General features: G+C 46.3%; 1 protein-coding gene across 12 annotated transcripts in view; it reads right to left on the bottom strand.

Moving 5' to 3' along the window:
• Positions 1–20,059, bottom strand: part of SNX14 (sorting nexin 14) — a 119,398-nt gene extending 99,339 nt beyond the window's left edge. For 9 of the 12 annotated variants that reach the window (XR_009463658.1, XR_009463657.1, XR_002093298.2 and 6 more), the window contains exons 1-5: positions 19,843–20,057; positions 19,006–19,126; positions 13,207–13,280; positions 13,016–13,094; positions 746–789 (exon numbers count right to left, since the gene is read on the bottom strand). Coding sequence is in view for 7 of the 12 variants with exons in the window: in XM_059731706.1 (XP_059587689.1) it covers positions 746–789; positions 13,016–13,094; positions 13,207–13,280; positions 19,006–19,126; positions 19,843–19,982 (458 nt within the window). In the remaining 5 variants the exon portion in view is untranslated. Of the gene's footprint in view, positions 1–745; positions 790–13,015; positions 13,095–13,206; positions 13,281–19,005; positions 19,127–19,842 lie in introns of all 12 variants that reach the window. The other 3 variants (XM_019496812.2, XM_019496811.2, XR_009463659.1) reach the window with 2 other exon arrangements.
• Between the last annotated feature and the right edge of the window lie 4,159 nt (positions 20,060–24,218).

Genomic DNA, 24,218 nt, shown 5'->3' on the forward strand with positions numbered 1-24,218 from the left:
CTAAGGCGCCCCAAGGAGTGACTAGGAATAATGGGTGTAAACTAGTTGAGAGTGGATTTAGGTTAGATATTAGGAAGAAATTTTTCACAGTAAGGGTGGCCAGGATCTGGAATGGGCTTCCAAGAGAGGTGGTGCTATCACCTAGCTTGGAGGTCTTCAAGAGGAGGCTAGATAGTCACCTGGCTGGGGTCATCTGACCTCGGTCCTCTTCCCTGCCAGGGGCAGGGGGTCGGACACAATGATCCATTGTGGTCCCTTCCATCTCTACAATCTATGAATCTATGAGTTTTTGAACCATTAGTAAAAATGTTAGCAAAATGTGACTTTCAGGAAAGACTTATTCAATTTAGCATGTATTTTTCAGTTTAAATGTCTTTAGTTTTTCAAAATAAAATTCACAAGACCTCCGTAATTTTTAACAAGGAGGGAATAACCCATTCTACTTCACAAGCACAATATTGAAGTCATAAATTGATTAAAAACTGTTTTATGGAGAAAATGAAAAATATGCTTTATAGTTTTACAGCTTTTCTAATCTTAACTATAATTGATCAATAATTCAATTATGTTGTGAAGCAATTTTAACACTGCTATTTATAGTCAGAGCCCTGTTATACATTTCGTAACATCTGCAGCAGTGTTACATACACCAGAACACAAAAAAACAGAATGTTTCTGTAGGTAATTGCTTTGAATAAGTAGTCTTCATTTTAGAGAAAAAGTTATTTCTATGGACAGCTCATACCTGTACCATGGATAAACAAAATTTTCCAGCACCAATTCAAGCACCTGTAACAAATAAAGACAACTGTGTTATACGACATGCAACTTATTTATTCAGTGGAAGAACATAAAGAAAAAAAATCACGTGATTCTCTTTCCCAACATCATAAAATATGGACATTGCAACTCCAAAATGGCAAGATTAGATTAACAAAATGTCATGGTAAATGAACAAAATGCCATGGTACAGAAGAATATATAAAAAGTGAAGACAAGAAGAAAACTGAGTCCAGCAAACCATTGCTTTTAGCCTTGTATTGAATCAAATACTGCTAAAGGAAAAAACTTTCTGTGGACTACAGAGAAATTTACTATAGGAAGTATGAACGGTGGTCGGCAACATTTTTGGCCACAGTGTCAAACACGTCAAGCTCCACCCATGCCTAGACTTGGTGTGCCAGAGGCAGGGGAACTGCGAGGGGCCCCGATCCTCATTGCTGGTGGTGGCTGTATGTGTGCCTCCAAGAGGACAGCAGGGGAGGGGCTGGGACAGCGCAACCCCAGCCCCTTCCCTGGTGTGCACCATGAGGCATGTGAGCAGCTACCACTGCCACGGAGCTTGTGAATAGCACAGCTGTTGCAGCCTGCCCATCGCCTGCTGCAGCTGCCCAAAGCCCACATTGGCTGCAGTTAGGAGGGTGCAAAACAGGTGGGCCAGGGTCCACAGCCCCAGCACTAGCTCCGTGGCAGCAGCAGCTGCATGCGTGCCTCTGAGCACATGGCTGGTAAGAGGCCTGGGGCAGTGCAACCCTGGTCCCTCCCCTGCAATCTGCCCCAAGGCATAAGTGCAACTGCCACAGAGCCAGTTTAAGGGCTGCAGAGCCCCAAGCAGTTGTTTGCAGCCTCCTGGCTGCTTGTCACAGCTGGCCTGGGCTCCAGGCAGCTGCAGCAGGTGGTGGGCAGGCTGCAAACAGCTGCACTACGCTCCACAGCCCTGGCACTGGCTCCATGGCAGTGGAAGATTCACGCATGCCTCCTGGTAGACAACAGAGGAAGGGCCAGGGCTGCGCTGCACCAGGCCATTTCTTGGCCATGTGCCTGGAGGTGCATATACAGCTGCCACAGCCATGGAGCTGTCGAGCCTGGCACAGCTGTTTGCAGCCTCCCAGCTGCAGCCAGCCCAGGCTTGTGGCAGCTGCTGCCTGCCACAAAAATCAGGCTGCTTGCAGCAGGGCTTGCAGCCTTCTGGCTGCCTGCTGCGAGCAGTCTGGGCTCCATAGCCAGGAGTGGCTGCCCAGAACTTGGGCCAGTTGTGATGTGCCAAGGAAAATGGCCTCATATGCCATGCTCTGGCATGCGTGCCAGGGGTTGCTGATCCCTGAACTATAAGATTAAAGGACTAAGGAGACAGCACTGAATAGCAAGTCAGAGCAAAGATCCTGGAGATTAATTGGAAGGAAGCAAGGCAAGTCTACATATAACCAGCAGGAAAGCCTTATAAAAGTAATAACTACATGGTTAAGAAGATGGGAACCTCAGGAGCAGAACAAAGGATCCCAGATGAAAGACAGCATAGGTAGCCAAGCTGCTGCACAGCTCTGGATTGTTAGGGGCATTATTTGACTACCTGGGACAAAATCATGTTTACAACAGACTTGTCTATCAAACCTATAAAAGGATTAATTAAACAGACAGAGGAGCATGTTTTGTTCTTTCTGCTCTTGAGGAACAGGGCTTTATCCAAGACCTCTTCAGTAACTTGGAGCCAGGAATTTGAGAGTCTCAGAACTAATGAAAGATTAATCAGACGTGTGGAAGGATTCTTAAATCATTAACACCATTTTTTTCAAGGCACTGACCAGAGACACTTCTGATCAGTCCTCTATCCCCAATATGTAGCCTTGGATTATGCCGCTAAGCATCTCACAAGTCTGATCAAACAGTAAGTAAACCTAGACTCCACATATAGCCATGCAGATGACTTAACACTGAGTTATCATTGGAAACACGTTTTGTATCTTTTGACATCTGCAGTAGTCCTACATCCTGCATCTCATGCAAAAATGAACAGCAGCCTCCTTTTCCCATTTGACAGGAAACCCCCAGGGTAATTTGAACCCAAACCAGGATGAATGGGAAAGCAGAAGCAAGGTATCATGGAATTTGCATAACCAGCACCAACACTGCACAGAGTTTGTAATGGTACTCAGATGGAGCATGTTTCTAAGTCGCTTCTGCTCTATTATCTTTCACACAAGAATCCAAATCCTCAGGGCTGTAACACGCCTCAGGGAAACCATGAAATCATTAGGACAATAATACTGTCACACAAACTGCAACACTTGTGCTCTTACTATATGCTACCAGCCTCCAGTAGTGATGGCCAACCTTTTTGGCAGATGCAGCACTAACAAGTCTCACACCCTCTCTGAGTGTCACTCCAATCCCCTGCTCTGCCTAACCTGATGATACATTTTCTGCTTCTGGACCGGTGCTCAGGGATCCTAGTAGAGATATCTTTTTTTAGACCAACAAGATTTTTGCAAAAAAAAAAAATAAAAAAAAATTGCAAGCTTTTAGGCACAAACACCCTTCACCAGGCATCAGAGAAAAGATTGTGAAAGTTCTCCTGAGTGGAAATGAAAGTTCATATTTCATAAGATTTCACACAGCAGTCAATAGATGGAAAACTCCTCTGGGCAGGCAGTTAGTAAGCTTGCAATTAAAAAGATTTTTTTGCAAAAATCTTCTCGGTCTAATAAAAGATATCTCTACTAAAAGCCCCGATTGCTTTTTCCTCTAGACCAATACAGCTATAACCTGGATACCCGACCTGCGGCTCTGCTTTCTGGTTCCCTGCCTTACATAGAGGCGTGCTCCCTGCCCCCTCTTCAATCTGCTACATGCCACAGGCTGGCCATCCCTGCTCCAGCACATTCAGTTTCCAAAAAGATGGGTTTCTCAAAGGTTCTATCTATACTTCCTAGATGGGACTGAACTACAAGCAATAGGTTTGATAATCAGAGCTCGTAAAATTCAATTCTGCTATGAAGGTATGCACCACGCAATACTAGGACTGTATGAAAGTAGACTACTGCATAAACAAAACAATAACTGACCTCTGAAAATAAGGACTACTTCATATGTAGGAAAATAATAACTCTAGTTCAGGGCTGTTAGCTTACTTCTTTGGGATTACTTGACTAAACTTCTTTCATAGCACTCAAAAGCATACAGGCAACTTCATACAACTATTCCCTATCTCAGGGAGTTTAATCAAAATATGGAGAGGCCAGAGTGAGTAATAAAAGCAGTAGACAGGAGAGCAGAAGGAATAGCCAAGGACAGTAGTTACAGCAAATGTTATTTAGTACAAACAGCAGTACTGTAATAGCACCACAAAGACCCAGTCACAAACAAAGATACCAAACTCCTGCCAGTTCATTTAGAGACAAACATATTTTAAAAGACAAGACCAAAAATGACCATTGTAATCATCTAGGATGACCTGCTGTTTAACACAAGTACAAGAATCCATCTGACGCAGGAGGAACATGGTCCCACTAGGGGGAATGCCTTACTGGACCTGGTATTGGCAACGGGGGATGACATGGTAGGACACCTACAGAACCTGGGGGACAGTGATCACCAAATAATAGAATTCACCATAAGACGTTGAGTGGGTAAGGTAACTAGTAGGGTGAAAGTGCTAGACTTTAGGAAAGCTGATTTCAATGAACTCAGGCGTTAAGTCAAGGACGCACTGCAGAGTAAGAGTTTTAAAGAGTTGGGAGCCCGGGAAGGGTGGCTGTGCCTTAAGGAAATGATCCTTCAGGCACAGAGGGAGACAATCCCAATGCAGGGAAAAAGGGGGAAAGGGGCCAAGAGGCTTCCTTGGCTGACCAGAGAAATCCAGAGCAGTCTACGGGCTAAAAGGGGGGCATCTAAAAAGTGGAAACGGGGAGAGATTACTAAAGAGGAGTATACCTCCTCTGCTCGCGCTTGTAGGAAGGCAGTTAAACAGGCCAAAGCTACCATGGAGCTGAGGATGGCATCCCAAGTTAAGGGTAACAAAAAATTGTTCTTTAGATATATAAGGAGTAAAAGGAAGGCCCAGGGTGGAATAGGACCTCTACTAAATGGGCACAAGCAATTGGTGATGGACAGGGGGGACAAGGCTGAACTCCTCAATGAGTTCTTTGCCTCAGTGTTCCTAAGTGAGGGGCAGGACAAAGCTCTCACTGGGATTGTAGAGAGGCAGAACCTGGACACCAGACTACCAAGTGTAGACCCTGAAATGGTGCAGAGGCACTTGGAGGAACTGAATGTGTTTAAGTCAGCAGGCCTGGACGAGCTCCGTCTGAGGCTACTGAAGGCACTGGCTGACGTCATTGCGCAGCCACTGGCAGTAATATTTGAGCAGTCATGGCACACGGGCCAGGTCCTGGAGGACTGGAAAAGGGCCAATGTGGTCCCCATTTTCAAGAAGGGGAGGAAGGAGGACCCAGGCAACTATAGGCCAGTCGGTCTCACCTCCATCCTAGGCAAAGTCTTTGAAAAAATTATCAAGGCTCACATTTGCAAGAGCCCGGCAGGACAAATTATGCTGAGGGGAAACCAGCATGGGTTTGTAGCTGGTAGATCATGCCTGACTAATCTAGTCTCTTTTTAGGACAAGGTTACAAAACACCACGACGCAGGAGTAGGGGTTGACGTCATTTACTTAGACTTCAGGAAAGCCTTCAATACAGTATCCCACCCCAAACTGGTGAACAAGTTAAGAGGCTGTGACTTGGATGACTACACAGTCCGGTGGGTGGCGAATTGGCTAGAGGGTGGTACCCAGAGAGTCGTAGTGGATGGGTCGGTATCGACCTGGAAGGGTGTGGGCAGTGGGGTCCCGCAGGGCTCGGTCCTTGGACCGATACTCTTTAATGTCTTCATCAGCAACTTGGATGAGGGAGTGAAGTGTACTCTGTCCAAGTTTGCGGATGACACAAAACTGTGGGGAGAAGTGAACACACCGGAGGGCAGGGAACAACTACAAGCAGACTTGGACAGGTTGGACATATGGGTGGAAAACAACAGAATGCAATTCAACAAGGAGAAATGCAAAGTGCTGCACCTAGGGAGGAAAAATGTCCAGCATACCTACTGCCTAGGAAATGACCTGCTTGGAGGCACGGAAGCGGAAAGGAATCTTGGAGTCCTAGTGGACTCCAAGATGAACACGAGTCGGCAGTGTGACTATCGTGCATCAGCAGATGCATGACGAACAGAACCAAGGAGGTGATACTTCCCCTCTATCAGGCACTGGTCAGACCGCAGTTGGAGTACTGCGTGCAATTTTGGGCGCTGCACTTTAAGAGGGATGTAGCTAACCTGGAGAGGGTCCAGAGAAGGGCCACACATATGGTTAAGGGCTTGCAGGCCAAGCCCTATGAAGAGAGACTGGGGCACCTGGAGCTCTTCAGCCTCCGCAAGAGAAGGTTGAGAGGTGACCTTGTGGCTGCCTATAAGTTCATTATGGGGGCACAGAAGGGAATTGGTGAGGCTTTACTCACCAAGCCGCCCCTGGGGGTTATAAGAAACAATGGCCATAAGCTAGCAGAGAGTAGATTTAGACTGGCCATTAGGAAGAACTTCTTCACAGTTAGAGTGGCCTGTCAAAACCCAAGGGTGTGATTTTTGTTTTGCGAGTGCTTCAGCGCTGCTAAATTGTTCCCGCTAAATTGCAGCTTCTTTGCACGGTGGAGTTTTCTGCTGCAGAGGAGAACCCCAGTGCAAAAGAATTCCCGCCAATTTGTAGCTTTCTTTGCAGCATGCATTTCTTTGTTGCAGCACAGAAATGCACGTTGCAAGGAGTTCCCGCCATTCGTATTCAAATTTGTGCCCCACTATTGGCTAGTTCTAAATTATTCACACGTGGCAGCTAGTGATTGGTTTGCTAGCCGTATAAAAAGCTTGAGTGGTTTCCGCCCAAGTTGGAGGACTCCACGAACACCAGGAGGGATCTTCACGCTGTGTGAAGATCTCTAAGCACTGCGGAGCCTATCGGACCCAGCGCATTTCAAGCAGGCAACAGAGGTCTGATCAGCCTCTGGCCTCTCCCCGTCGCCGATTGATTCCTAGACGTATCCCTCCTTGCGCGCAAAAGAGACGGACCCACGGAGCTTCGATAACTCCGTAGGAGAGAACCGAGCTTGTCATAGTCCTCAAACGAGGATTTAATCGGAGCTGAGCCTGGAAAACTGTCCAGCCTACACCGCGACCATCTTCAGTGTAAGTAAACAATCTTGAATCAACCATTACGCGTCCGTGACTAATTCTAGCTCGCCGCCAGTTTTCTCCGACCCCGTGTGCCCAGGCTGCTGGCCACAGCCCGCGTGCACAAAAGGGCCTCGGATCACTCTCGGCCCGCACATGGCCAAGGTCTGGAATGGGCTCCCAAGGGAGGTGGTGCCCTCCCCTACCCTGGGGGTCTTCAAGAGGAGGTTAGATAGGCATCTAGCTGGGGTCATCTAAACCCAGCACTCTTTCCTGCCTATGCAGGGGGTCGGACTCGATGATCTATTGAGGTCCCTTCCAACCTTAACATCTATGAATCTATGAATTAGTTCAGAGAATTTCTATTTGAACTTGAACAACTTCTGGAAAACCATACCATCTTGAATTTTAAAAATTTCAAGGGATGCAGAAACCACCACAAACCTTGGTAAATTGCTCACATGGTGAATTATCCTCAATTAAAAGCATGCCCATTTTTTTCAAATCTTTACTCAGAGTAAATAAAAATATTATTTTTAGCCAGAGTTTTATTTAAATAGGATTTTTTTTTTTTTTAAAGGAAAGTTTATTTCAAATTAATTTTAGAATTATGACAACCTACATTTAGGCCTAAGCTTACTATAGTTTATTATAGTAAACGCTAAACTAAAAATAATACTATTTCAGCATTAAAAATCTGATGCCAAAGTTTTTAAAAAAAGAACTAATGGAAGTGCCTGGAACTAAACGCCTGAAACCACAGTGTACTGAACGCTAAACCAACTTTTAACAACACCCTTTTTTGCAAGGGCGTAAAAAACAGTAATAATTCTAAATCTATTCAACTAGTTCTGTTCAAAAACTGCTTTGTTCCAAGTTGAGAAACCAAAGTTGTAAGTCGAGTGTTCTAAAAGCAAAAACCCTGTTTTTCCCCCCACTTCCAATCTACAACTAAAATAAAGCTATTAAATCAGGGGAGGGAAATTATTTCAGAGGGAGGGCTGCTTACCAAGTTTTGGCAAATTTTTGAGGGTACGTGGGTAGCCCCGACCCTTGACAGGTGCCCCATCCCCCGATTGCCATCTTGGGACCAGAAGTCCCACCCCCTTAACCTCTGACCTTTGCCACCAGAAGTCCCTCCCCTTGCCCCTAGAAGTACTCCTTTGGGGAAGAGAGTTTGCCATCTTAGGGAAAAAAAAATAAGTTATATATTAAAAATCAAACACCCATAATAAAATATTTTAATTCAATTTAAAATATATATTTTTGATCCAATTTGTGTGCGTTTGTACTGTATATGTAGAAGTGATTGCATAAAAGCTCAAAATGTAGTCTTACTTGTATATTGTTTGGGGTGTGCATGGGTGTCAGGGGGTATAGGGTGGGTGTGGGGATATGCGTGTGTGGTTATGCTATTGTGGGTATGGGAGCCACAGGGTGCAGAGCGGCCAGCGGGTGGGCAGGAAAGTGGTGGTGGTGGGAAGTGGGGGCGGTTAGAGGAGTAGAAGTGAGCAGGCATGCAGAAGCGTGGGGCCCAGAGTGGGGTGGTAGGAGCATAGGGTGTGGGCTTGCAGGGGTTCCCAACTTTTTTTTTTATACTGCAGACCTGCAAACTGTATAATTTACAGATTTAAATTTAATTTATGTCTACATAATTTTCGGGGGGGGGGGGGGGGGAGGGGGATGTGAGGACTGGATGGGGTTGGGGCACCAGGGCACCCTGCAGGGGAGGGGGCTGCACAGGCAGTGGCCCAGGGGGACCCACTTGGGGCTGCCTGGGAAGAAGGGGCTCTGCTGCATTTCCAAGGAAGAAGCAGCAGAGCTGCCTCCCCATCCTCCACCCTGGGCATTTCCCTGTCCGCATCCCCCTACTCCAAGTTGCGGGTGGGGTTGGAGGGTTCTGCTCAGCCTGCCATGGACCCCAACACACGGGCAGCACCTTAGCGGGCTCACCCATGGTGGCAGGAGCGGAACAGGGCACACAGAGTCAGCTTCCTCCCTCTCGAGGTTGCCCCGCCACCTGCATGTAACTACCAGCAGCGGAAGACATGGCTCCCATCCAGCTGCCACGTGCCCACTCGCTCCCAGCCCCGCGGCACAGGCAGCGATGACCACGACCAGCCCCGAACCCACGTGTCCCGCACTTACCAATCCAGGCTGAACAGCAGAGGTGGCAGAGAAGCAGCTGCTGCTCAGCACAGGGGGGAGCTACTCCCCCTCCCACCACTGGCACTCCCTGAGGCAGCCACCCGGAGTCCATGCAGGGCTGTCCTGCCTCTCCTTTGTATTCCTGCCACCTGTGGGGCAGCGGTGGCAACAGAGAGCAGGCACAGGCAGCCCTGCGTCCGCTCCAAGCGGATGCCACAGGGAACACTGGAGGTGGGAGGACCTACTTTTCCCTCTGCGCTCAGCTGCAATTTGTTCCTCACTGCCACTGCCAGCCTGGGCCCAGCGCTGGCTCCAGACTTGCCCGACGGCCTAAGCGGCAGCGGGACACAAACTGCTGCTGGGGCGGGGGAGAAGCTGCCGCTCACCCTCTCACCACTGGCACTCCTTGCTACAGCTGCTTGGAAACCATGCAGGGCTGCCTGTGCCCATTCTCTGTTGTGCCACCTCTCTGTGGTGGACATGGCAGAGGCAGAATAGCCCCGCGTGGGCTCTGGGTGGCTGCCACAGGGAACACTGGCAGTGAGAGGGGGAGAGCCACTTTTCCCTTGTGCTGAGCAGCAGCTTGTTCCCTGCCCCTGCCACTGGTCATCCCAGACGGGCAAGTGCGCGGTGCGTGGGGTCAGGGCTGCTAGTGGTCGTCTACGCCTGTGCTGCAGGGCTGGGACAGGCGGGGCTGGGAGTGAACGGACAGGCGGCAGCAGGGCGGGAGTGCAGGACCTGCACCGGTGCCCCAAGGCTAGCACTGGCAGGGCCCAGAGCGGGTGGCAGGAGCAGAGAGTCCCAGCTGGCTGCGGCTCTATGGATCCAGACCAGCTCCCATCTCCCCCTGCTGGCACAGTGCAGCCTGGCTCCTTAGACACCTGACAGCCCACATCCCACATTCCTGCCACCCTGCTCTGCGCCCCACCAGCGCTGGCCCCGGGACACTGCCATGGGTGGGCATGCAGGAGCGCAGAGCCCGCTTCCACTTTTGCCAACCCCATCCTTACCTAAATTTCCCACTTGGGACAGACAGCCCCATGATCCCAGGTCAGAAGCCCCTGCTACCAAGGGGCTTCTGGCTGGGGGTCAGGGTTGGGCCTGCCCTGCTATTGCAGGAGCCTGCCAGGGCTTCCCCTGGGTCCTACTGCCCCTGACTACTGTCATCTTTGACAGACAGCTAAGGCAGCTGAATATTAATTTTCTAAAATTTTTAGGGGCCCTGCAGGCCGGTCAGAATGGCCTGGCAGGCTGGATCCAGCCCGCACGCCGTATTTTGCCCACCCCTGTGTTAAAGGATGGCATCTAATTGTGTCATCTCCAAGGACACTGTTACAAAATAGTCAGAGGGGACCAGCAAGTATTGGGGGAGTCCCTGTTCCCCCGAGAACTACCATGAGGGACTAGAAATAACAGTCAAACTGGCAGAGGGTAGATTCAGACTAGACATCAGGAGGTGCTACTTCATAGTCAGGGTGGCTAGGATCTGGAACCAACTTCCAAGAGAAGTGGTGCTGGCTCCTACCCTGGAGGTCTTTAAGAGGAGGCTAGATGAACACCTCGCTGGGGTCGTTTGACCCCAGTACTCTTTCCTGCCATGACAGGGGGTCGGACTTTATGATCTGTCAAGGTCCCTTCTGACCCTACAAACTATGAAACTATGACACAGTAACTAGACAGTTAGTTGAATTTATTAATTGTACAGAACATTTCGTTGCTTAAAGTCAGTTTTCATTTTAAAATATATTTGAATAAATTTACATTAGAAGAAGTATTATTCAACACATTGAAACTTGTTTTAAAATGCCACTTTTATAGCTTGAATTGAATTCTAATTTCCATTCAAATGCAAGTTTACCAATCAGGGCTAAGGAAATTAATAACCTAGTAAAGCACTGGAACAGGTTACCTAGAGAGGGAGTGGACTCTCCAGCCTTCAAGGGTTTTAGGGCCCACCTCGACAAAGCCCTGGCTGGAATGATCTAGTTGGGGATGGTCCTGCTTTGAGCAGGGGGTTGGACTAGATGACCTCCTGAGGTCCCTTCCAACCCTAATTTTCTATGAATCCATGTTAAAGAAATGAGTTATTCATCCTTTCATAAGTCAAGTAAAATATACATTTAAGTAATATCATGCTCTAATTGCTTAAATAAATATGAATAAATAAAGTTTTTCATTTGGTTATCAAAAAGAAGTACTTTAAAATAAAGGCCATATTTCTGCTGAAAAAATGTGCATTTCAATGGTTATGAACACTAGCCAATTAAAAGAAACAAAAAAAAAAAAAAAGGACGCCTCTCCTTAAAACAGAGCTGTCAAGTACAAATGCAGAGCATTATTAGAATGATTTAAATCAACAATTTCTGCTGATTTAAACTAGGATTAAAACTGATAAATCACTTTGCTTTATACCAATTCACTTTGTGTAAGTTTGTCTAGCTTCAGTTTCCAGCCACTAGATCTTGTTCTACCTTTATTAGATGAAAAGGGCCTCTGTAATTACATATATAATTATATAGCCAGGTGTACCACAAATTAAGCCCCATGTCCTACTCAAGTGCCAATTCAACCTCCTTCCCCTATCCTATCTGCTGCCCCGATTTCTGTTCCCTGCCCTGTGCTCCCTACCCAATCTGCTGCTCTACTTTTTATTCCCTACATAATCTGTCACTGCACTGCCTGCCCCCTCTCCTTTCTGCCATGACACAGGTTGACCACCCTTGATGTAACCGAGTGTAACCCTTACATTTGTCTTTGAGTTTCTTTATCAGGAACGCAAGCATGTTTTTCCATTTATCAGTCTGCTTAGTTTGTCATTCTCATAGCTGTTCTCTAAACACTTTTCAATTTATTGCAAAACAAGGATTTTTGTGGCATCTTTTACTCGACTGACTGTATAGCTGGGAGAGCTGCTGGACAAGCTTTCAGGCATCAAATGCCCTTCTTCAGGTCACTCAGCTCTCCCAGCTATGCAGCTGGTTTAATAAAAGATGCCAGAAACCATCTTTGCCCCTCATACATTTCCTGGGACATGACATAGCTCCACAACACTCCAGCCCTACTTCAATTTATCAAAATTCTTCTTGAAGTTTGGATGCCAGAACTGGGCAGAGAATTCTAGCAATGCTCACAGCAGTACCAACTATAGAAAGACTAAAGCTATAAGAACAGGAATAAAGCCCATTTTTTTTTAAATACACATAGAAATGGAGACCAACTCCCTTGTGATAGCCATAGAAACTGAAGCCCTTGGCACACATTCATTTTATGGCACAATGGGATCTGATCCTGGATCCCAACAATCGTGCTTTCTACCATGCCACACATGTATGGCGGGGCTCCCCCTGCACTTCCCCTGTCAATCCCAGGATGGGAATTGACAATCAGCTGACTGCCAGTCCCCACCCCAGGACTGTCCTAGGGTAGGTTCAAGACTCCCTTGCCAGCCCAGGACTGCACCAACAATCAGCTGATTGTTGGTCCCAGCCCTAGGACTGTACAGGAACTGGTTTGAGACTCCCGTGCAGTCCCAGGACTGGGATAAACAAAAGCTGACCATCACTCCCCACCCCAGAACTGCAGCTGAGTGTTGGGCTGGCTCTGGTTATCCTGCTACACATTCAATTTAAAGCACAAGGAAAGCCAGCTACAAAGTGTTATGCATCTTCTATGGAATATTTTTGTGGCTGGTTTCCTGTTGCGTAAAGAATTAATGGCTTGCACATGTGGCAGGTTACTATTTATGACACAATTAACAGCTTAACTGTGTCTTAATTGTGACATCTGCCAGGAGTCTAAGAGACCTTAAAACATATTTGAATGATAGAAGGCTTGTACCTTTAGATTTCAACGGACTGAAATCTTGTCAGATAATTACCTCTGAAAGAGATGCATCAACCTTGGAAGGCACTTTTAGGTCCAGCCACGGCTGGTAGTTTTCCAGAACCAAAGCAGGTCTGTAAAATACAGAGTATACAAAAGAGTTAACATAATACTTAAGAAAAAATTCTACCAGCAAGATATAAAATGTAACAAATGTTAAGATAAATGCCACACTGTGCGACTTACCTGTGCCTCTTGCATTTGACCTTGCCACATACTGCACAGCTGTGACCTTGGGGAAACAGTTCCTGCAGTTCCAACTGCCAAAAGAGAAAGAAAAGCTTCCTGTTAAATCCTTTCTTCATCATACCCGATGCCTCACTGCACTTATGAATTAGCCAATTTGCTTTTATTGTATGCAATTAAAATATAATTGATCAGCCTTAAATATCACCCCCCATCCTCCACCAGGAACACAACTTAGTAAAGTACTAAAGGATAAACAACTGAGTTTAATTAAAGGATTACTTAGACTGCTAGCAGACATTAAAAACAAAACAAAATAAAACATGCCGCTTTACTTAAAACTCGCTACATTACTGTACTGAGCCCACCCCACGCATGCCCAGAAGAGGCAACCCCTTATTTGGACCCAGCTTGTCTGACGTCTATAAAGGCCGGGTGCTTTAGCAGTGCTTTTTTAGCATTTTTATCCAATAGCTGATTGAATCAGCTTTAGCTAATAGCACCAAAAAAGCCCCACTGAAGTGCCCAATCTATACAGATGTTTCAGAGCTGGGTCAAAGCAACACACTGCTTCTTCCTGTAAGGCAGGGTTTTTTTTGTTTTTGTTTAAGTCTGCAAGCAGCCTTATATCTTAAAACTGCCCAATCAACATTAAACATATTGCAAAAAACAACAATTAAAGGACCTGGGAACGTGTCTTCCAAACTTACATTCACTCAAAAGTAACCTCAAGACAGGGTTGTACAGGCTCAGATTTAAAGACACAATTACTACACAAAATTTCTTACATTGGTGACAACTTAAATAATATGGCTTTCTTCTTTCAAACACAAAAAGTTAACCCTAATGCATATTATTAGTCCAAGTGGGTTCATTTTAACTATGCATATGGGCCTTTAAGTGTATACAGGCAGTCCTCAACTTACGACGTTCTGAGTTGCAATGAACAGTGCTTACAACCTTTATAAAATTGTGCTGTTTTGAGGTTCCAATGCCAGTTTTGACTTTACAATGCTGGACACAGCTGCCTCCAGCTGGTAAATCCCTTGTGGTGGGAAGAGGGAAGGGGCGTGGGGGGGCAGATCAACACCCCCACAGTGAGAGGGGGATTGGGGCTGGGACAGGAGTGGAGGCAAAAGCTGCCCAGCCAGGCTGCCGGAAGGGTACAGGGAGGGGGCGGGAGGGCTCCCGCCGCTGTGCACTACTGGTCCAGAAGTGGCTTGTCCAGAGGCTCACACCACTGCTGCTGCCGCCAGTCCAGGAGGGCATTTGGGGGGGGGGGGGGAGGAGTGTTTCCCCCAGATCTGCATGGGGCAAACAGGGGTTGCGCCGGACCGTGCTCCAGGTGGGTGGCAGAAAGCACTGGGAACAGGGGTATGCCCTCCTAGAGATGTGAAGGCCTGGAAAAAAACAAAAACAAAAACCCAACAACAGAAAAAAAAACATTTTTTTCCCCCCCAAGGACTTTTGTTTTTTTCCGTGAAATTAATTTTTTTTTTTTAAATTAAAAAGAAAACTCTTATGAAAAAATTTCTTTTAGAATGATGAATAAAATGTTTAAGACAAGGTGTTCATATATTGCTACCCTTTACTTCCGAAAATGTTTTTTGATAACTATGTAATAGGAAGACTTTTATGCAAGACTATCTACAGTATCAGATCATTACAATTCCTGTACACCAAGGACAAGTAGTACAGTACAACCCTCAAATGCAAGAGCAAGATGCATTTCTGCCCCCAGGGGGCGCTGCCATTTTCACAAGAGAAGGAACAAGGATTCATTGCTTTCTTTGTTTGTGGACTTCCTCTACCGTTGACTTTTGATCTAGAGGTTGGTGGATCTGCTTCTGCCCTCCTGACTAGGCCTCAAAGGACTGGGAGTGGACACTGGTAGCAGCATCCAATCATTCCTGTAGAGATTAGAAACAAGGAGCTTATTGCCCTGCTTGCTCAAAAGCCTCAGGAGAGCAGACAGGGCAAGTCTAAAGGTTTTGGAGTTGGAAGGAACCTGCCTCCTCCTGGCCCTGTGACCTGGAGATCCACAGAAGTACAGAAGCAGCACAAAGGAGCTGAAAGAAAGTATACTTCTTTATTGAGAGGTAAGAGTTTAAATTTCTCTGAACTCAGTGTGTTAAATTATTTAGGCTGCGTTATGAATTGCATGGGTTATGAAAATATTACTAATTGAATTCCTACTAATCTGATGTTTTGTGACAAATCACTCAAACTTAAGTGAGGGGAAGCCTGCAGGGCAAGGAAATTGTTCATAGTTAACTCTGAGGAGGTCTTTCCTTCATCTGTTAGTAAATTTGTACATGCTGTAGCTTAGTGTCTGTCTGTCTGTCTGTCTGTCTGTCTGTCTGTCTGTCTGTCTGTCTGTCTGTCTGTCTGTCTGTCTGTGCGCAAGCTAGCCATTAAGTTACATTTTTTTTCTCCCTCAGCAAAATGGCATGACCAACTTCTAGTATATGGAAGCATTTCCACACTGCAAGTTATTTTGAGGAAAAAAAAAAAAAAAAAAAAAAATGTGATTTGCAAATACTGTCAAATGAAATATGAATTTCCAAATGCTACTAGGATAACCAACACTCCTTGTATGTAACAAGTGTCCTGCAGACATTAAAAAAAAAAAAACTCTTCATGAGTGTATGCAAGGAGGAGGTAGATCATGATGGAAATGCAAGTAGCTCTTTCCAACTTTCTTGATCCAGAAGTCCTCCTACTGCTGCTTCTATTACATCAGTATCACAAAAGGTTGCCGAATCAACATCCTCAGGTAACCAAATATCACAATCAACTGTACACAGAAGACTCTCAATAGCTGCATTTGTAGACAAGATGACACCTGAAGATCAGGAAAAAATTGACCAAGCTCTTGCAAAAGCAATATATTCTTCTGGGACGTCAGCGTCAATAACTGAAAATGCATACTGGCAGGAAGCTTTTAAATTACTAAGACCATCATACCATTTGCCCAGCAGACATTCTTTGAGCAAGTCTCTTCTAGAGTCAGAGTATGAAAATGTAATGCAATCTGTGCAAGGAAAAAAAAAAAAAAATTCAACAAAGCACTGTCTTGCAGTACTTACAGATGGATGGACAAATGGGCAGGAAGAAGGAATCGTAAACTTTGTGATAACAATACCTCAACCAGTTTTTTACAGAAGCACTGAAACAAGAGAGAACAGGCATACTGCAGAGTATAACAGCAGTAAAATATGTGAAGTCCTACAGAAGATTGGGAGTGGTAAAGTATTTGCTTGGCTGACTGATAAGGCAAGTAACATGAAAGCAGCATGGGAGATCACAATGGATAAATATCCACATATTACTACAATTCGTTTCCTGTGCTAAACTTGCTTCTTAATGACATCATAAAGTTGGACACTGCAGAAGATCTATAGAAAAGCAAAAGAAATTATGAAACATGTAAAAGCTACTCATATTGTAGCTGCAGTCTTTAAGAAGCAGGAAAAAAAAATAGTGACATTCAAACTCTGCAGTAAAACTAGATGGGGTGGAGTGGTGAGCTTATTTGAAAGTTTACTAAAAAAAAGAAAGAAGCTCTTCAAGAAACAGTAATGATTGAGGATCTTAAAGTACCCAGAAGTGGAAGGAACACTGTACTTAATGAGGATGTCTTCTGGGTTCAGCTGCAGAAGTCCCTGAAGATTCTAAAGCCAATTTCTTCAGTAATCACTGCACCTGAATCAGACAGGGCACTTCTGTCAGACATTCCTTACCAAACGGCCCAGATAAAAATCAACTGTTTTTGAGAATCTAAGTGTATCTTCACTTACAAGTATAAAAGAAATAAAAGTGAAGAACTTTAGTAACAGACAGGAAAAATTTTGTTGCCAATCAATTCATGCTGCTGCAAGTCTCTTGGATCCAAGATTCAAAGGCTGAAATATTAGTGAAGATGGCACTGTTACTGCATTTGACTGGATTACAAAAGAAGCAACACACTTAGGACTTCATGTTGGATAGGTACTTTCAAACGTTACAGAATACAGAACATCTTCAGGTATCTGCAGCATGGTGGCAAGATTCCTCCATTTCCTGCAGCACGTGAAAAAAACTGGTCTATGTTTGGAAATACTCACACCAAATCAAGAAATAAATTAACATGTGAAAGAGTAGAGAAGCGCGTCTCAATTCGGGCAAACCTTCAGTTTTCAGAAGTCCATGAAGATGATAAAAAATGAAGGATCAGAAGAATCAGAAACTGCTGATAGTGACAGCTCAGAAAATGAGACCAATTAGACAAAGTTTCATGTAGCAAAATTTGTATTCAATGACTTAGGTTTTTTTCCCCCTTTTTTCCCCCCTCAGCTCTTTTCTAAAAATGAATGCTTTCTATATCTGCTTGACACTGTGGAGGAGACTAAGTCCAGATTACATAATAACTTCCTTTGTTTTACTATAATGTTGATGGTTTCCTCTTTTCTCAACTTTAGTTTTTGCCAGTTTATGAGAAGCAGGCAAAAATTAAGAGATGCTAGGTTGCTTAGAGATCAGCAGTTTGTAGCTCCATTTGGAACAAAAATTAAAAACATTTTAAAGTAAACTCCATTAGTAAATTTGTAATGAATGTCTGAATAAACTATACTTTTAAATTCAATAAATATACCAATTTTATGAGCAAATCAAGTTACACATAATACATTTTATTTTCTTAAAGTAGTAAAGTGAATTTAGATTTGTAAAAGGGCTAATAAAAAAAGTATTGCATAAAGATCTAAATTTTTCCCCAAAATTCCCATTATTTTTCCCTATGGCTTCAAAATTTCTGGAAACTTTACATCTCTGTGCCCTTCTGCCGCTCACCCAGCCAGGGCGGGATGGAGCCACTGCACTGCCTCCGGACAAGCAGCGCGCAGCAACAGGAGCTGCCCTGGCCTCCCAGATGAACATCAGCTTCATCCTGCCCCACCCCCCTGGGGGAGCAGTTGCAGGAGCAGCGGTTGGGTGGGGGGGGGGGTGACCCTGGATTGGGGCAGGATAGGTGAGGCCAGGTCTGCACCAGGCTGTACTCTGGGAGGGTGGTGGGGGCTATGAAGGAGCTGCGGCGAATTTTAGGGTGGCTGCAGCCCCCGCATACCCCTGCTCCGCCACCCAACCCGCCCCGGGGGCGCACATAATGCTGTGCTGCTGCTCACCCAGCCGGGGGGCCCGGGACGAAGCCGCTGCTCATCCAGGAGACATGAGGAGGCCATGGCAGCTCTTGCGTACCATTTGTCTAGAGGCAGTACAGAGGCTCCAGCCTGCCCCGGCTGGGTGAGCAGCAAGAGGGTATAGCCCCCGCTCCCAGCACCTTCTACCACCTGCCCAGAACACAGCCCAGCGCAGCCCCGGCCCCAGCTGCCCAGCCCACGCAGATCCGGAGGCATCCCGCCCCCCCCGGGTCATCTCACACTGGTGGTGGAAGCAGCAGTGAGAGCCACCCTACCTCCTCCCCTCACCCTCACCCCATCCCAGCTGGGAAGCTTTTGCCCCAGCCCCAATCCCTCCCTCGCTGCAGGGGCATTGTTCTGCCCCCCCCACCCCTTAAGACATGATGTCCAGGAGCCAACTGCGTCATAAATCTGAGGACTGCCTGTACATACAAGTCTGCAGAGCTGGGTCCATAATCTTCATCTGAATACTGTTCATCATAGTAGTGTTTCAAACAGATATAATCTGCATTTGCCACAATTACATTAACGAGCAGAGAGTTGACTAAAAGCATTTTCCATATTTATTCTACAAAATAAATGGAGAAAACTTATACATTATGAAGAAGGAAAGTAAATTTACCTTGGGTTTATATCTTACTGTAAAAAGAATATTTGGGAAGAGAAAATCTAGTCCTAATGAGCAATAGAATGTGACGACACCAGCCACGAACGACCAAAAGATCATTAAAATATGAAGATACCTTGTAAATGAATAGAAAAAGAAATTAAGTATACAACAAGACAAGCAACACTATGCAATACATCTCCTACAGGATATTTTGTGACGATACTAGTTGTTTTAAGACTCAATTCATGAGGCAGCCAGTTAGATGAATCCAAGGTGGTAATTCATTAAAGGGGAAAAAAACCCAGTGCTAACAAAGTAGGTTACCATAATTTTCTGGCATACCACAGGCCCCCAAATAAGACGTGTATCCCATTTTTGGAAGGCAAACTGTAGACAGAGAGATTTTCCCCAGTCACAACTGACTGCATGCAGCAGCTAATATGCATTTGGCCAAGCTCACCATGCAGGGGGTGGACACAGGACAGGGCGGGACAGGACACGGACAGTTAGCATTAACCCTTTCACAGCTGCTGCCAATCCAGCAGCCTTTGGCCACTCAGCAACTGCCAATCCAGCAGCAGCTGTGAAAGGGTCCAAACTGTTAGCCTATAAAAAACAGTCCTCACTGTTTGGGCAGGACAGCCACCATCCCAGTTGGGGGCTTCTATTCTGGTGAAGAAATTCAGCTCCCCAACTTGAGACACCCCAAATTGGGGGTTGGAAAGAAACTGGCAGGGCTTCTCCCACAAGACCACCTTGCTAGGGCGCAGGCGGGTGATGCAAAGCTAGCAGCAAGATGGGGGGCCCGGCTGCAGGGCCCCCGCGGGGTGGGGGCGGGGCGGCTGGTACCGGATGAGCAGGACAGTGGCGGCGCTGAGCCCCAGCAGGAGGCAGCAGAACAGCGGAAACTGGCGGCAGGTCTCGCGCAGAGCCTCGGCCCCCCGCACCCGCCGCCGCAGCCACTCACCCGCCGCCCGCACCCAGCCCATGGCGGAGCCGGGGGGCGGGGGCAGCGATAGGAACCTACGGCCGCCGGGAGGGGGGGATAAGGAGGCCCTGAAACGAGCCACTTCCGGCAGCGCGTCACGTGAGGCGAAGTCACGTGAGCGGCCCGGGTCACGTGACACCGCCCCTAGCCGGCAGGGCTAAGGCGGTTGCGTCCTGCGGTGAGGATTGGCAGTTTTCGGCTTCCGTCGGCGCCTCACTCCGCCCGCGCTCCTGCCGCGGGCCTGGCCGGGCTTGGGGGTCGCGTGCGGACTGGCCGGACCGGGCCGCCCCGCGGGGGAGGGGACGCTGCTGCGGGCTGGGACAGCGCGGCCCGGGCCCGGCGGGCGGGAGTTAGCCCCGAGGAGCCGCTGCCGGCTGGGACGCGCATGCGCCGCAGTGCAGCTTTGTGTCCCGCGGCGGCGCCGGCCACGCTGCAGCAGCCGCCTCTCAACGCGGATGCGGAGGCGCGGGGCCGCCCGCCTCCGGCCTGAGAGCGGGAAGACGGGGCGGCCCCGCGAGCGGCGGCAGCAGGAGAGCGCGGCCCGCGCCCCCTCACGGGTTTATCTGCAGTGTCGGTGCCGCGACGCGTCGCAGAGTCGGTTTGCCCGCGTCGTGCGCGGGTCGGTGGGGCCGGGAGGACGCCGAAGCCAACACCCGGGTCGTGGCGCTCGGCTCGGGGGCAGCGCAGCGTCCCGCCTGCTCCTCCGTGCCGCTACCTGGCCCCCTCCAGCCACTCGTCTTAAACCCGTGACCGCGCTTCCTGCCCCTTGGCTGTAGCTGTCCCCGTCGCGCTTCTCGCACCAGGGAGACGAAGCCATTGCTCCGGGTATTCCCCACGTGTACCGGCGGCCTGTACATCAGACTGCAGGGCCAGCGGGTGCTGTCTGGCCTGCTCTGCCGTGCCCCACTCCGCCTTCAATCTCTGCTTGTCACCCGCAGCCCTGTTTTATGTTCCCCCAAATTCAGTTGAGGCATACCTAACAGCTCTAACAGGTATTAAGCCCATGTTTCGCATCAGGTAGACCTGTGCACTGGCCTAACTACCTAATTGTAGGCTTGCTGGGTCAAGAACTAGGTTTGGTTACCCGTAAACCTCTACAAACAATTAACAACACCTAATCTGAGAAGCTGATTTCCTCACCCAGGAGCCACTCCCAGATCACTGCATCCATTCATTCAGAAAAAAAATATATTTCTTAGAGTTGTAAAGGTTCACCAATCCCAGTCATGAACACATGAAATGTCAGCCATGTAGCATCAAGAAATCTGAATGTGCACTTGCCCCTTAAGTGGGGAGGCGAGATGGTGAGTATTTATAGCGTTCATGCTGTCTCAGCAGTAGAGAATGTTTTACCCTGCCTTGATGCAAGTCAGAGCACTGGCATTGTTCGTGGCTCTGCTGAGCCTATGCGCCCCAGCAATTGGCTTCTGTCCCCCTCATCCTTCCGTGTTACAGGCAGTGTGAACAGTGCATGGTGTTTCTTGTTATCCCATCCTCCCCTAATGAAGGGACAGGAAAACAGCTGGAATTAGCTTACCACAGGAAATGAAGAGCCAAGAGAAATGACTTGAGTTTTTAAAAAATGCAGTTGGATAAAGAAAACCTGTTCCCCCATGAACAAAAAGATGACACCAGTAACTTCCACTCTCTATCCATGCTCAGGGTGGCTTAAAGGCTTGTGGCTTAGGACAAAGGCTTGTACAGCCAAGACCATAGGTTAAACCTTACCTAAATTGGAGGAATATTCTTTCTTGCTTATAGCAGCCTATTGAGTACACCTATATTTTATTCATCATACTTTTAAAATGGCAAAGATGCTCTCTACAATCATCTGGCATCAGAAACACCTGATAATTGGTCACTGCCAGATCACTCAACGGTTATTTGCATTCCCCTCATGAATGGTGAATTAACCAACATTTATGGTAGTTGGTAGGAAGAGAATGGTTTTAAGAATCATTTGAGTATTCAATAGAACTCCCTAAAAGTTTAAAAATAGGCCCTTCCCCTTCTACTGCCTGGGGTAACAGCAAGAAAGGCCTTAGCAGGGGCCTGGCAGCTATGTATCCAGATTCCTTGTGGGCTCCAGCTCTAGTTTCACATCCATAGAAAGGCTCTTCCCTTCATTCCCAAGCCACTAGCAGCTCATGAGGAAGCCAGGGAAAGCTGCTGCCCAGTAAGTGCTCTGATCCCAGCCAGTTCAATTAAGAAGCAGGAGTCAGGCTGAAAACATGGGGCAAAAATGCTTCTGGGATTCTTCAGGTAGGACAAGCCCATTGTCCCACTTGAAGTACTCAAGTGTAGAGAGAACATATGCCTCTACCCCAACAATTGGGGCTACTTCCAGTTAGTTGCCACTCAGAATATGCAAGTCTTGTTCCTGGTTTGAAACCAGGGATAAACCTAAGGTCTGTTTTTAATTTCAGTCCTCAAGCTCCTGTCAGCTCTAAGTAGATGTGAGAAGTAAGGCACAAAGTCATGAAAATGCAAAAGTTAATGGGACTAACTGTTAAAGAAAGAAAAAGAGGGGGCACAGGACAAAAAATAAAAGTCTACATTGGTGCATGGCTTGGGACCATATTCTGTGAACCCTTAACTTCCTATGAAGTCACCTGTATTACAGATAAAGTTGCATGATGCTATTTGCAAGATTAGGATCTTAGTTGCAAATTCAATAGTTAAATGTAATGATAACATGCATATTGTGAACCTAGTTAGGGAATAGCTTTAGTAGGGCTAAATGTGACACAGTTGGTGTGCACACTGAGGTTTTTTTAGGTGTATGGTTTAGTAAAAATTAGTTATTTTCATTGGATTTTATATATCAACATGCAGAAAAAAATGCAAGTATGAAAGGACAGCAAGTCAGAAGGAAGAATTACTCACAGGAACCGATTCCTATCCTCTTCTCCCTCCCACCCCCTTCCCAGGATGGTTTTTGTGAAAGACCATTCTGCATGCATGTTCCATCTGCGCACATAATTTACATCCTTAAAAGAACTGTCTTGGGTGTGCACCTGAACTCACAAGGGCATAATGTGATGAGCAGGGGCTATCCCTCAGCTTCCTCTTACACAGCTAAAACAAATCTTAAACTCTAGCCATAACCCTATTTTACTGTCCTACTCTCAATCTGGGCAATTAAATCCTTTACACAGTTACATGACAAACGTCTTGGTTTCAGTAGTCATTCCTTAAAACTACGCACAATTACATTTTTAAGGCCCATATCCTGCAGTTTCTTTAATGCAGGCAGCCCCATGTTTATTAACAGCACCTCTGAAGATGTACTTTTATCAGTTAGTTTCCTGCAAACCCACATTCAGTTCATGACTTCTCTAGAAAGCTGGAGTAAGCATTAAGATAGCATAAATATATGCAGTTAACATTTTGTGTTGTAGTTAGTTTGTTCAAACATATAGTTAAGGTTTCTGATTTAAGCTGAAGTTTGTGATACAAACCTAACAAAATGAAATAATGTTAAAGATTAAAGCTCCCCAGAACTGAAGTTGTGCTTTCTAGCTAAAATAAGACAAAGCAAGAAAAATATAGTAAATATTTCTGTAATACACATGAAGAACTCAAAATACAAATACAGTCTATCTTTAAAAAAAAAATTTAAATTCATAACTATTGCAATATACACCATAGTTGTTTTTGTTTTTGAAGACACCACAGCAAAATACCTTTAAGCATGAACTGCTGTGCTGCCTTTCACATGACATCAATGCAAAGTGTGGTTAATTAAATTTTAAAGTCATTGCTTAAATAGCTGTTGTGAAAAAAAGACAACAGTATCACTAAAGTCTTACGTATTATTTTTCTGGGTCATTTTTGGCTGGATTGGATAAATTATAGTTTATGTAATTGTTTCAACATTACACAGGTGCTCCACTCAGGAAAAAGCAACTATCGGTGACCTCACTAAGAACAGAGTTAGGACAGTTAGGGTTTCTCAGAACCCAAATTTGAAAGTAGATGCCATCAAATCAACCTCCACATTTATCTTTAAAATGGTTAGCGACATACTTTGAAGTCAGTTTAATTTAGGTGAGATATGGAAAGAAAAAAAAAATCTTACTATATCTAGTTTTCACTGTACAGTTGTAGCGGAGTTAATTTGGCTTTGAGGATGCTATGCCAATATGAAGCTATGTCATATAGAATAAGTTAAGCAAATCATACATAAAAGATATGCTGTTAAATGAAGACCAAGAGAGCATCTACTGCTGCCAGC

This window comes from Alligator mississippiensis, chromosome 1 (assembly GCF_030867095.1).
Source record: "Alligator mississippiensis isolate rAllMis1 chromosome 1, rAllMis1, whole genome shotgun sequence".
NCBI lineage: Eukaryota > Metazoa > Chordata > Crocodylia > Alligatoridae > Alligator > Alligator mississippiensis.